The sequence below is a fragment of the Apaloderma vittatum genome, unplaced genomic scaffold (assembly GCF_000703405.1).
Source record: "Apaloderma vittatum isolate BGI_N311 unplaced genomic scaffold, ASM70340v1 scaffold115, whole genome shotgun sequence".
Taxonomy (NCBI): Eukaryota; Metazoa; Chordata; class Aves; order Trogoniformes; family Trogonidae; genus Apaloderma; species Apaloderma vittatum.
Window position 1 is genome coordinate 518 of NW_009715269.1, and position 13,476 is coordinate 13,993.

At 38.5% G+C, this 13,476-nt stretch overlaps 1 protein-coding gene across 1 annotated transcript in view; it reads right to left on the reverse strand.

The window, feature by feature from the left end:
- Positions 1-4,468: 4,468 nt before the first annotated feature.
- LOC104273648 (protein THEMIS-like) overlaps positions 4,469-13,476 on the reverse strand; it is a gene marked incomplete at its 3' end in the record, with an annotated part of 72,777 nt that continues 63,769 nt past the window's right edge. The window contains 2 exon segments of the mRNA XM_009869040.1: positions 4,469-4,619; positions 12,558-12,711. Coding sequence (XP_009867342.1) covers positions 4,469-4,619; positions 12,558-12,711 — 305 coding nt within the window.

Genomic DNA, 13,476 nt, shown 5'->3' on the forward strand with positions numbered 1-13,476 from the left:
ACAGTTAAATTACAGCCTCATGCTCTTCACGAGACAAGAAGGATACTTTCATGAGCAGCTATTTCTTACAGTTACAGTCGATCTTAATATGTGAAGGACACAGCTTCCTATTTGTCTCCGGTGAATCTCAGAATTATTTTGCTTCAAGTGTCTCTGAAAACAAACAAAACAAAATGACAGGGTGGAACAGGAAACCTTTACATTTGGATTTAAAAATTACACAGGTGAATGAGCTCTTGAGTCAAATTAATGGCTGCAAGTTAGGGTTCGTCTGTGCTGTAAAATGGTTTGTCAGTACGATTATACCAGCAATCCCAAGACTACAGCAAAAATGAAGCTAATATATGGCTCTCACACAGCTGTGCCAGCAACTTTGCCTAAGTTCATGGAACTCATACCGGTGTTTTTGTCTTTTACTATTATGGTTTATGCAGTTTAGGGAAATATTTGACCTATACAGGGTGAAAGAACTCATTTAATTAGTGTAAGCTGTGACTCCAGGAAAAAAATTTCCCAGTGTTTCGCAAGTATGGCTACGCCCATGATGCCTGTGCAGTGTTGCTGGGCTGGCAGACATGGAAGAAGAGACACCTCCTTCTCGGAGAGAGGCTTCCAGTGGGTGTGGGGTAACAGAGATGCAGGCTTGGAGGGAAGTTAATTAATAACTTAATATTTGACAGCAATATGCCAGCATGCTAAGACTTCACTGTTGGGCTCTGTTCCCAGACCTGCCACACTACAAAAACACGTTTTTATCTGCCCTCTATGGGAATGGCAAGTCTTGTGCATGCAGGATGAACATCTATATAATCATGGTAGTCTGATATTCTTCCCTACCCTTAGGGCTTCTGAACCTACAACTGCTTTGAGACAGGTTGCTTGAAGTCCTGCCTGTGTTAAAACTAAGAACAGAAACGCAGCTCTAGGAGCAGTACAGTATTTATTTGCTCCCTCTTGACTCTTCCCTCCTTCCTTCTGTAACCACCATTGATTTCACTCTGGGAGAAAAACTTCAGTTTGCACATTAGGGAAAAGTGAAAACACCAGGCAGTAGAACAATTACCTGGCAATGAAAATTAGCAAAGTAGGTGATACCCTCAAATCGGCACTGAAAACTACTTAAGAGGAGGAGGACTTTCAAAAGTACTGAGAACATACAGCTCCAATCATGGGTTTGGGTTCCTCACTTCAATATCCCAGAGGATATAAAGTTTGCTTCAGACTTTCAGCCAGAGGCAAAGGGAGCTATGAAATAAATAGCTAGTTTAGAGAGTCAGTGTTATGAAAGCTCCAGACAAATGTCTTAGAAAAACAGTATAAAAAGATTAATGAAGATGCAGTGGGGCCAGAAAGGTTAACTTTTCATTTGTAGTACTGTATCTAGGTTTCAGTTATGCAGGAAACTATGTCTCAGCAGAACAAAAGTTAAAAAAAAAAAAAGTTGCATCTCCGTCTGTTTCATACAATTACTTTAAAAAAAAAATCAATGCAGTCTAAAAATAAGGAAAAATACTTTGTCCAGAAAAAATCTTCTCAGTTGTTGAGTTCATGACAAGAAAACAGAGCTGTGCATTTTTTTCATTCCCTGCTGCATCTCTCTCTTTTCTACTTTTTGGCTTTTTGGCTTCTATTTGAGAAATACCCAGGCTCAGTCAGCTGAGACCATGCCTTATTCACCTCAAGTCCAGAAAGCAACATCCTGAAACAGCTTAACAGCAGTACCTGTTTTTAGCATTCCAAGTGGCTGGGCTATGTTGTTTCTGTCTTTTTCCAGCCACGAGGTTACAAGCAGCTCTCAGCACTGGAGGTGGAAGCTGCCTTCTCTAGTTTTGCTGTTGTTTTTTTTGTTGGTTTTGCTACTTATGCATGCCTAGGTCCCACTTGTGTTTGCAGGAGCGTGGGATGAGACACCGTAGCAGCCCCAGAGCTATTCCAGTTCATTGCAATGAACCTTCTCTCTCCCCATTTTTCTCACACCCAAGAAAAAACACTGTTGATATCATTAATGCTTTCCAAAAGATTGTCAAACTGAGGACTTTCCTCATTAAAAATATCCCCCAAACAACTCAAATGAAAGAAGCTTGTGTTGTTAAAAAGAAGGCCACACATTTTAAATGCTTTCAGGCTTTTTCCTACTTTCTCTTGAATCTTTAATGAAAGGTTATAATATGTTAATAGCGGTTGTTGCTATAGCAAGCTTAGGCATCTGTAGTCAAGTCCCTTGTTTAATTGCTTGTTCTGGAGTGATGAGGTCATGTTAACATCATTGACCCCCTGGGCACACTTATTCTACCAAAATTAACATAGCAATGACCTGAGGCAAATCTCAGTTCTTTCTTTCTCCCTCCTTTTTATGATGAGGACTGGCTCTTACTAACATCATCCTGGCATGCTTTGGCCCCAGTCATATAAAGACTTTTTGGGGCACTAGTGAAACTCTGCAAATAATAAGTATTGATTTTCTCAAAGTACACCTGACTGTTGAGATTTAGTTCTGTATTTCATTAAAACATTATTTTTCACCAAATTACTCTATTTAAAGGTAATTTGGATCAACAGATTTAATTTTGATAGTTCATATATTCCAAATAATTGAAAGTGGATAGTAATAATATAAATGTTTGGAGGAAGGGAGGTACCATGGGTGGGAAATGATTAAATGATGAATTCTTGAAGTAGAAATAACATGATCAGATATTATATGTCTGGCATGGATGCAAGAGACAACATATTTTTGTGCATGATTTGCTTTAAGTAAGTCTAAACCAAGTAATTTTGTTATTTTTAATAGCTCCTTCAACCAGCTGTGTAATATGCATGCTCAAAAGCTGTTTTTTAAAGCTCCATCAATCATTTTACCTGGCTAAATATTTTATAGGACTTTTGCCCACATTAAAGGTTAATTTCATGTGCCCACATTAAAGGCTAATTTCATATGCCCACATCAAATCCGTATTTCTCAAACTGCTCACAAGTGCAAGCACAGAAGCTTGATAGAAATTTTAAGTGCTAGATAAAAGCCATAACAGAGGATTTCTCATGACTAGGGGGAGACCAGCAGGCTGGAGGAGCTACATGCTCCTTGGCTAATGATTTTAGAGGGTGGATACTTCTGTCATCCACCAAGGATGATAATTTATGGGACTGCTTCATAATCCAAGACAGACAGTCATCCCCCTCAAGGCAGGAAAGGTTCTTTCTTTCATGTTTCACTAGAGCCCTCAAAGAAGACAACTAATAAAGTGAAACCTTGCATCTATTGATAGGGACTTTAAAGGGCAGGTAGATAAAGACTTAAAGGAGCTGATACTACGACAGCAGGTAGAATAATTAGAGACTGATCCTCTAGACTGGCATTGCTTCTTGAAGCTGTGCTTTTCCCTTAATGTCTGCAGTCAAAAGGACTATTTTAGTCAAAAGACAGTTTCATTCTCTCTGTATTGACATCTTTAGTTGATAGAGTAAGTCCCCATCCTGAAGAAATAATGCGTTATTTAAGATGTCCTGTTTTGTTTAAGTCTTTCCTGTAACACTGGAGTTTCTGTGATTTTGATCAGGTAAAGAGAAGGCCACATGGATACCACATACTGCCATAGATGTCATGTTTCTGAGTGGTTTTGAGCATTTCAGGTTAACAGATAATTTCAGATACAGTACACTGCTTAAACAGAACAGAAGCATTTTATGCCATTTTGAAATAAAATACCAGATCATAATAAAATATTTTTTTAATCTCTGAAACAAAACATTTCAAGTTTTGCTGGGCTTTCAGGGGTTTCTCTTAGCGAGAGAAGCAATTCAGCTGAATCAAGTGAAGTTCACAGAAGGTTCAGCTACGAGTGAAAAGAGCTTGGACTACACTGTTTGTCTTAGATCTGGAAAAAAACCGCTAATCTATGTTTAGCTGGAAATGATTCTTGAAGCCTTTTTAAAGCAAAGAGCCTCTTCACTAGCACTTTGCATCTCTGCAGACTGCCAGAGGAAAAACCTCGAGGATTTAGTGAAAACACAGATAATTCCAGAAACCTTTTTACAAACCTTAGTCATGCACACAAGGCAACCACTTTTCAAAAAAGGAAAAGAGTTGCATTTAGAGTACTATAATTTGTCACAGAAAACTGGCACAAATTAGAAAAAATAGAGTGGCTTTCAGATTCAAAGCCTTTCTCTGAGTTCCTGTGTGGTTTTTTTAAGGATGACTGTTGGTCTAATTAAAGTTTTGTCTCTATCTGTAAACGAGGAATGATGATAGGTAGTCCTTTGACAAAGGTGACATTGTGAAGAGAAACAGGGGTTCACAAGCTCAGAAGAGGTCGTCCTGCATTATCCACTGGATATTCAGAGCAACAGTGGCAGTTCCCAGGGGAAATCCTCCTGCTTTTTGGGGGAGTGAAGGTTACCAGCCGGTCTGAAAAACGACTCTGCCTGCACTTGTTTGCATCCATAAGAGATTGTGGGTCACACTCACCTTCTTCCTTCAGGAAGTGCATGCTTGTTCCCAGTAGTTGGGTCTTGAAATACTTTTCTTAGGTTTTCAATTATGTTTTCATCCACATACTCATAGTCATGCTCCTCTTCTTTTTCTACCTCACACTTTCCAAGTGCTGTGTTTGTCAGACCTGAGCAATTAGCAAAAAATAACTGTAAGGAAATGGAAGAGTCTGCCCTTGCCCAGAAAAAAAAGTTGTACAATTCATACAGACAAACACAAAAGCAAAAAGCAAGGCAAGTCCCCCTGTTACTTTTTAGGAATGAGTAAATTAACAAAGTATATCCAAATCTAGGCATTAAAAGGAAAAAAAACTACCAAACCAACCAACCCCCAAACCTATGATGATAAATGTAATGAAGATCTCACACATATGGCCACTATCTTGTTAATAAGTATTTCCAAGTTTGTAATCCACTTGCAAGTTGGCTGTGTTTGATATCAGTAAAAGTAAACTAATGAATAAAACAGGCACTGAAAGAATAAGGTAATCCTTGTGATTCAGCAAGGGAAATATTGTTTGTGCACTTAGATTTGCTAACACTGATATAAAGTGCAGATTGCTCATGGATGGCATAGCCTGATTTTCTTCTTTCCCAAACACAGGCAAACAAAATGATATGCTTCTAAGCAAGGCAGTTCAAGGAGAAAGGAAATTAATGTCATCAGGCCAGACTAAATCACAGCTGTCCCCAGTCCCAAACCTGTGTAGGATGCCTTCTGAAATGTATAAATTTACACTTCAATAAAGCATTAAGCAACGAATGGGACAAGCTGAACGATCCCAGGGGGATTCTGAACAGTGAAATCAATGCAATTTGCTTCACTGTTTGAAAAAAAATCTATTAGACTCAACATTGAATTACTGAATCAGATATGCCATCTCAGCCTGCTAAGAAAACAAGGCTTGTGTCATCATGCTGTCTATCCATCCATCTGTCGATCTGTTCAGTCCTTTAATTTTTTTTTTTTTTGCCAATTTCAGTCAGAATTGAAAAGGAGGCATAAGTCTTAACGTGGTTACAAACGGAAGAGCTGAATTAGTTCCTCTATGGAAAGAAAAGCATGCAGAACACAGCTGTTATGCACTGCATTTGGCAGCAGACAGCAGGATAAATCAGCGTGTGCATATTGGTTGGCTACTCAACACACACATAGCTCCAGACCTGCTCTTTTTCATTTGATAGGAATGCCATAAGGAGAGTTTTGGTTATTATCAAGGAAGAGGGAGAGGAGCAGTAGGGGACAACAGACCTGAATACTTATTAGAACAAATTTAATTAATTCTGCTCTTCCTGGAACAATTTGTATAATTACATTTGCCTTTATAGTGGAAGGGTAGTGCTCTGCAGACTAAAAATTTCCATCTATCTCGCTTGTATCCTGGAATGAGTAGGGTTGGGGTGGGTTTTTTTTCCTTTGGATATACTTGCTGTTGCTTCACAAATTTCAAGGTCACAAACACTTGTCATAACTCTCCATTCTGCCCTACTTCAAAATGCAGGCAACAGAACTAATCGAATCCACCAGGACCCTTGCTTGAATAAAACTAGTGCTAGAAACGCCAACTCACGTGCCTACGAGGCTGCACACCTAAAAGTCCCTGCCGTGACCATAACGCAGTTTTACAGCTGTGGTGAATATCTCAGTTCAGGACTTATGCTCCACAAATTAACATTCAATCACATGATAACATTCGTGTTTATGCCTAACTGCAAAGCAATACTTGTGAATTACTATGTGCGATAATATTGTGAACTAAACATGGAAAACCCACTTCCTTATTTCTGCACATTGCTTAAGTGAGAATGCACAGAACTGAAGGCATATGTGTAAGCCACAGTGTTTTTATGAACAGTAGCATTTTATTTGCTGCGGCTTGGTCCCAATGTTCCTCAGTGCTAATGAGAACTGATTCCTTCAGCAGCGCTACTGAAAGCTATTCAGTCAGCAGAATCAAAGCCTACAAAGCTAACAGACTGTTCCTTAACCAGGTATCCATCAATTAGTCCTTCACATGATGATGTAGTGTATCTTCAAAAACTGTTAAGTGCTACAATCATTTCATAAGCACTGCATGGTTATAATTCATGTATGAGTAATGTTTATTTCCTTTTGGAATCTACTAACTCATAGATTGGAAATATTTAATCTTAAATTTATTTTTTTTTAAAAAGTAGATTTCCTGAGACATATGTTGACCTCTTTCACTGTCCTTATATATTTTTTAATTTTCTTCTTTGTCCCTTCTTTTCTTGCCAGTTTTATGGTATTTGTAAAGATGCTAATTTCCACTGTTGCACTACTGCCTCTTTCTTTATATCAACAGCTTTTGCAGAAGAGAAATGGTTGCCACGAATTTTAAGCAATTGCATATTTTGGGTCCCATAGTATCTTTCTGCAAGAGGGTAAGGAGAAGGCACCATCACACCACTCCTCAGACTCCCAGAGCTGGAGGAGCAGAGCGAAGTCCCGTTCAGTTACTTGACACATAACACCGCGGTACCTCCTCCTTGCAACCACTTCTACGAGCTCCTGCCTGGAACCTCTGTGTATTACTGCAATTAAAATCAGTCATATCTAATAAACATATCAGTCATATCTAATAAAATGATTAAGAGCCTATGTTGTTTTCCCCTTCTGTACAACAAATTAGAGGTTTTGGTTAAGAGGAAAACTGACAGAAAATGTTTAAATATAGTTTACTAAAGTGTACTTGCCATCCTATGAAATAATGTGATCTCCATAAAGTAATTTTCTTACCTTTGTTTTAAACTTTCTCAGAAGACCCATTGGCTCAGTGGTTTGAGCAACGGTGCTGACAACAATGACAACACTGAGGTCGCGGGTTCGATTCCCGCTCGGTCCCCATGTGTTGCCTGGTCTAGTCGAGAGGTGGCGTCCCTGCCCCTGACAGGAATGTTGGATTAAAATGATCTCTAAGGTCCCTTCCAGCCTAGGCCATTCTATGATTTCTATGATTTTTCTATGAAGATGTGTCAGCCAGGAATAAGTTTTGTGTTCACAGCCCAAAAATAAGGAAAGAGTCTATCTTTTTTTCTTTTTAAGATAGATACAAGGCCATAGAAGCCAAAGGATCTAATAACAGTTTTGCCCTTACCAAAGATGGAGCTGAAGTGTGGAACCTGGAGAGAATTGTCACACATGCATGCACTAAACGAATTCTAATTCATGTTGCTTATCCCTGTGCCCCTAATTAAGAATGCTAATATGAAAATCCTGTGACATCACCAAAGAAATAACAGCTTTTTTCAAAATAATTGAGAATTCTATTATTCTGGTTTGTTTTTTGGTTTTGGGTTGTTTTTTTTTTGTAATATTATGCTTAATTCATTTTAATAATTGGTGCAGAGCACAGACCCGTAACCAAATGTGTTGCCCTCACTGATGGGACAGCAAGCTACAGCACAGAGGCAGGAATTTCTTAAACCATGTCCAGTGCAAAATTTAGTAGATGTTACATGTGCATCCTAAATTGCAATCAGGAGGCCCATGCGTATTTTTCTTTCTCTAGCCCACTGGTCTCCTATATCAAGTGCCTAAAGTAAGAATATATAAATATCTTTCCTAAAATGTCCTGGCATCAATAAACAAAATCAGCATAAACGCTTTTTTATTGCAGACTGTAGCAATTCCAGAAACCTAAACCATGAGCAAGAAGATTAGGCAATATTTTAGAAACCCCCACTTAGAATAAATTTCAAGGTGAAAGAAAAACCAATACAGCAGATTTCTGATGAGAGTTAATATCCTGCAGATATTACTACTATTTCTAATGAAATCAAACTTAATCAAATATAAGAAAATAAGATATCTTTAGTGGTCAATTCAGGTTTAATTGCAACATATGAAAAAGTTTCAATTTCTTAGAAACAAAGTTAATAAATCCTATGTTTATTAGCATAAACTCTGTAAGGAAAGGCAATAGAAGCTTTAAAACTGAAAGAAAAAATATACTGCTTTTCTTTTCGGAAATATCTGGCCTTTAATAAGAAGTTGTAATTGTCTCTGTAACCGGGCTTTTTTTTTTTTTCGGGAGAGCACAGATTCAACACCCTTATTAGGAATTTGAAACGGGTTAGTGCTTTGGAGGGTGGCTTAACATTCACCAGTAGAAGTTTAAAGATTAGTCAGTGAATGGTGCATTTCCTCCCACTCAAAACCCACAGGAGTGTGTCTGTGTTATTAGTCTTGGCATATTTTCTAATCCATTATCTTGTGAATTAGCAGAGCAGTGTATATTCTCTGGAACAGGCAAGCTTGCTGCACGCAACAGTGGACTCATGGGGACCCCTTGACTGGCCAGAAAGAACTGCTACATCATCTAATCCAATCTCCTGCATAATTCTGCAGTTATCTTTGAATTAAGTCAAATAATTTTGAGCTATACTAACACAAATCTTTCAAAAAACCTCCAGCTTTGATTAGCGTATGTCATCGTCCAATCCACCACTGCTCTCTGGTCCAGATTAAAGCTCAAACTCACACTATATTCATATTTAGACCAAGTTTATACAGAGATATATTCCATGGCAATTAAACAAGAAGCAGTTTCCTAGCCTTGCAAAAGCAGAGACATTATGATACTACCTCTTGATTTTCTGTGTGTATTAAACAGAGGTACTAAGTGTTTCTTTGAAACCTTCAGAAACATTTTTCTTTATCTGATCTTCTGTGAGTAGTCTAAATTAATACGGTATATAGCACAAACTTCAAATTAACCAACTGCAGCTTTCATGAGGAATGAAGCAGGAGACATATGATCAATGAGCTTTTAAATCAGAAACACAACTAAGAACTGGGCTAGCTGGGAGGAGTTAGTGCTGTGAATCTTTGCAGGAGCAGAGGCAAGCAAGCCTTCATCAGCTCGAACATCATTTTTTCACCTAATATTCTTGGCCATATACCTAGGACTACCTGCAAAGCACAGGTCTCTAGCCGTAAACTCAGGGAAATAGGTAGGAAAAAGTGAGTTTAAAAGAAATGCGTCTACTGAAAGCAGGAAGAATTACATCAGTAATCTACCATTATGATTGATGAGTGAGTCTCAACCAGTAGAAAACTCTGTTTTCACATAAGAGATACCACAACAAAGGTTAGGATAATGGAATGAAGACCAAAGGAAGTAGAGCAAGAAGAGCTAAGAGAAAACAATTTTAAACTTGAAAAAGTCCCTAGAAATAGCTTTCTTCTCAATTAGGGTGTTTCAGAATTAAAACCAGAAGAACCGGCTAAGAAAAATAGACGTACTAGAAAGTGGAAAATAGTAAATAAAAGTAAGGTGCTCTTGGAGATTCTAGAAAGAGTTCATCAAGGACATATAAATAAGGATTAAAGGGATGGAGAAAAGACTAATGTTACTGGTTCAAAATGAGTAAAGAGAGAGAAGGCAGGGCAGGTGACATAGTCAGCACCATTACCTTATTTCACTGTGGTGAGGAACCATGTTCAGTAGAAGGTCCAAATCAAGAACAGCTACAGAAAGTCCAAGCCTATTTTCTAGTGCCCAGAACCACAAACTGATTGAGCTAGCAAATAGCGTGAAGGAGAAAGCGGAAACTTTGCCGGTAGCATGGCTAACAGGTGCAGCCCTCTGCCTGTGGACAGGTGAAGAGCCTGCTAAGAGCTTCTGGGTCGGGATTTAGTGGACAGAACAACATGGGTGATGTTATTGTGGGTGTCTGCTACAAGCACAGTGGTTCATTGATGGCACGGATTGTGGGACAGAGTGTCCCCTCGGTAAGTTTGCATAATGTCATAAATTGAGAGGAATGGCTGAGATGCTTGTGCTGCCATTCAGAGGGACCTGGACAGGCTGCAGGACTGGGCAGAGAGAAATCTCATTAAGTTCATGAAGGAAAAGACAAGGTCCTTCACCTAGGGAAGAATAGCCCCATGCACCAGTACAGGCTGAGGCTGCCTAACTGGACAGCAGCTTTGCAGAGAAAAACCTGTTAGTCCTGGCAGATGAGCTGACCACGAGCCAGCAATGTGTCCTTGTGTCAAGTCCAGCAAGCACCTGGGCTTCATTAGCCAAGGTGGTGTCAACAGAGAGCCTTCCCCTTTTGTTCAGCAATGGTGAGAGCACACCTGGAATGCTGGGTACAGATGTGTGCTCCCCAGTACCAGAGGCACATGGACATTGTGGAATGAGTCCAGCAAAGGACCATGAACGTGCTCAAAGGACTGGAGCATCTAAAATAGAAAGGGAGGCTGAACAGGCTGGGACTGTTCATCCTGGTGGACAGAACGCTCAGGGAGGACCTCATCACTGGTTATAAACACCTGATGGGAAGATGAGAAAAAACTGGAGCTAGACTCTTCTCAGTGGTGCTCAATCGTAAAAAAATCCCAAGTAGTAACAAATACTCCCACAGTAGGAAAATGGTTCCAATACAAATAATGGAATGACTAGGTGACCTCTCAGTCTTGTAACTGAGATAAAGCCTTAATGATGGTAGCTCCAAACTTCTTTTCTCAGCCAAGGGATCTCAGTTAAGAAACCACTGCATGGTTCCTGTAAGAGGCACAGGAAGTGACTGTATGGCTCCACTTCTCACTGCACGAACTGAGCAGCTGCATTCAGAAAGATCTTTGAATCTTGGCTGTAAAACCGTTATATAGCTTTATCCTGTGTGGCTTTCCCTGTCTGTGAGGTGTCTAAGCCCATCAAGTGAAGCACCTACACAAACACTGACTTCTGTGCTTGTGAATAAGCCAGTCCTCAGCATAAACTTTGAGCCTGGTTTACTTCAGTAAGGATGCTTTGGTCATGTTTTCTTCATGTGCATCTCTCTTGCTTCCCAGGCCTGCCTCACCCCACAGAGACTAATCCACACAAATAATCCAACTGTAGCATGGCCAGTGGTTTTCAAAGTCTAGGCTCAGTGATTTGCAGGTAGTTCCCCTGGCACAAAAGAGCACATTGACCCATCTTGGTATTAGTTTTTTACCGGAGTTTGAACAGAGGATATTGTTCTTTGCAGCTGACAATATGGAAACTTCACCATTTACCCCTATAAAAAAATCTAATCAAATCATCAAGCAGTAGCAAAAGGGAGCCTACAGGGTGATTTTTCAAAGCCACGAAATAAAATAAAAAAAAGAGATTACATTTCAAAAATCAATTCTCAAATAATAAACAGGACTAGTGAATACACGTCACAGTGATTCTTCCTTCATTACAATAGTTGTTTATGTTGCATTTGGAAGTTTTGGCATACGTAGTTTCAAACAGACAGTCCTTTTTAAGAGTCTCACACACTGAATGACGAGACAATGAAGAGAAACTTTATGGGAAGTTCTTATACTGATGTCAATTATCAGTTAGCAAATGCCATGAGGATGCGTATTTGTGCTTTATTGCTCCAGATATTCCAGTGTTGTAATTAATATGATGTGTTCCTAATTCAGATATAACCTGTGACTGACAGATTAATGAAATCATTTGATTTTTTTATGTTAACTGCAAAGTCTTTTGCATTTGTCCTCTTACAATCTAGCTTCTCAATTTCAGTGTGTTTCATTTCTGAAAAAGGAAAACTTTAAAGATAAGTAGAAAAGCTAAACAGCTATCAAAAACGCTTGGAAAATCCAAGCACACAATTATCAGTCAATTAATTTGCACAACTATTTTTTTTTCTTCAAAATACAAAAGCATGAGTTGAAGACATGTTCATATGTTTGACATAAATTGCTTGCTCATCTTTAAAACCTGTTGGTATCATTTTTTTTTGTAACAGATGATGTGTAAGCGTGATCCTAAAGCAAAAGTGCATCTTTTTCACACGTCTGTTCCTAAAAACTACTGAATATTCATACTGCAGTGTCAAACAGAGTTTAATACCATGCTGTTGTTGAGAGCTTGGATGAATTTTCCTTACGGCATTTATGGAGGAGGAGCAGAAATGTTCACTTTTCATCTCTTTAGACTAAGTCACAGATTCCAAGTGAAATCACACAAGATAATCCTGTATTGTAAATTATTTACGAGGGCTGGGGTTAAGCTTTGTTATATTAATAACTCAAACCATAATGCTTAACTGACCTTTAATAACACTGGTTTCCACTAATGTAGCTTTCTCAGTCATGTCCTTCTTACTCTCACGATGCACCAAATCGTTTTGACAACTAACTTGTAATTCCGAAACATCAGCAGCTTGATCTGAGCACAATTTCTTGGTGGTGTCTACACAGAAGCTCTGAAATTACATAGAAGAGCACATTGACATGTAAATTGTTACTCCACATTGGATGTCTTCACAGATGTGACATGCAAGAGCGACGTTCTTTGAGTTACTTATGTGAATTCCAACCACAAATCTTCTGTTTGTCAAAGTCATCAAAGTCATGTACGTTACAAAAATAACATGACCAGAAGGCACTCTAGGTGAAGAAATTACCTTCAAAACATATCACCAGTCTTTTTTTCTTTTTTTCGGGAGGGTACATGAAGTCATGCAAACACAGGGAGATTTATGTATCCCAAAGATTTCTTTCTGATTAACTACTTTTGTTGTATCAATCATTCATTTAATGAGTTCAGTTACATATTATATCACAAATTAACATTAAATCTGACATTTCAACTACATTTGTCCAGTAGCATTCATAGCATAGTGAGTATAGTTAGTTGATACAAACAGACAATTATGGAGTAATTAATTATAGTGTTATTACAATACAGAAAGTAAGTTATATGGCTGCAGTACTTGCACCCGTTGAAATTCAGGGTTCATACTTACATTTTCGTAATTCTGGTGTGCTTTTTAGATTCTGAAGTATTTATATCATAAATACTTTCAGTTAAACAAATACACATTTTTCATCTGTGTAAGTAAGAGTCAATTCAAAGTGTGAAAAACTATATTTTCAGTGACGCTATAAGTAGCTACAGTGTCGACACAGTCCAACTGTAATCGTTATTCCAGAGAGTATAGATTTAAAAAACTAGTAAGTATAGATTT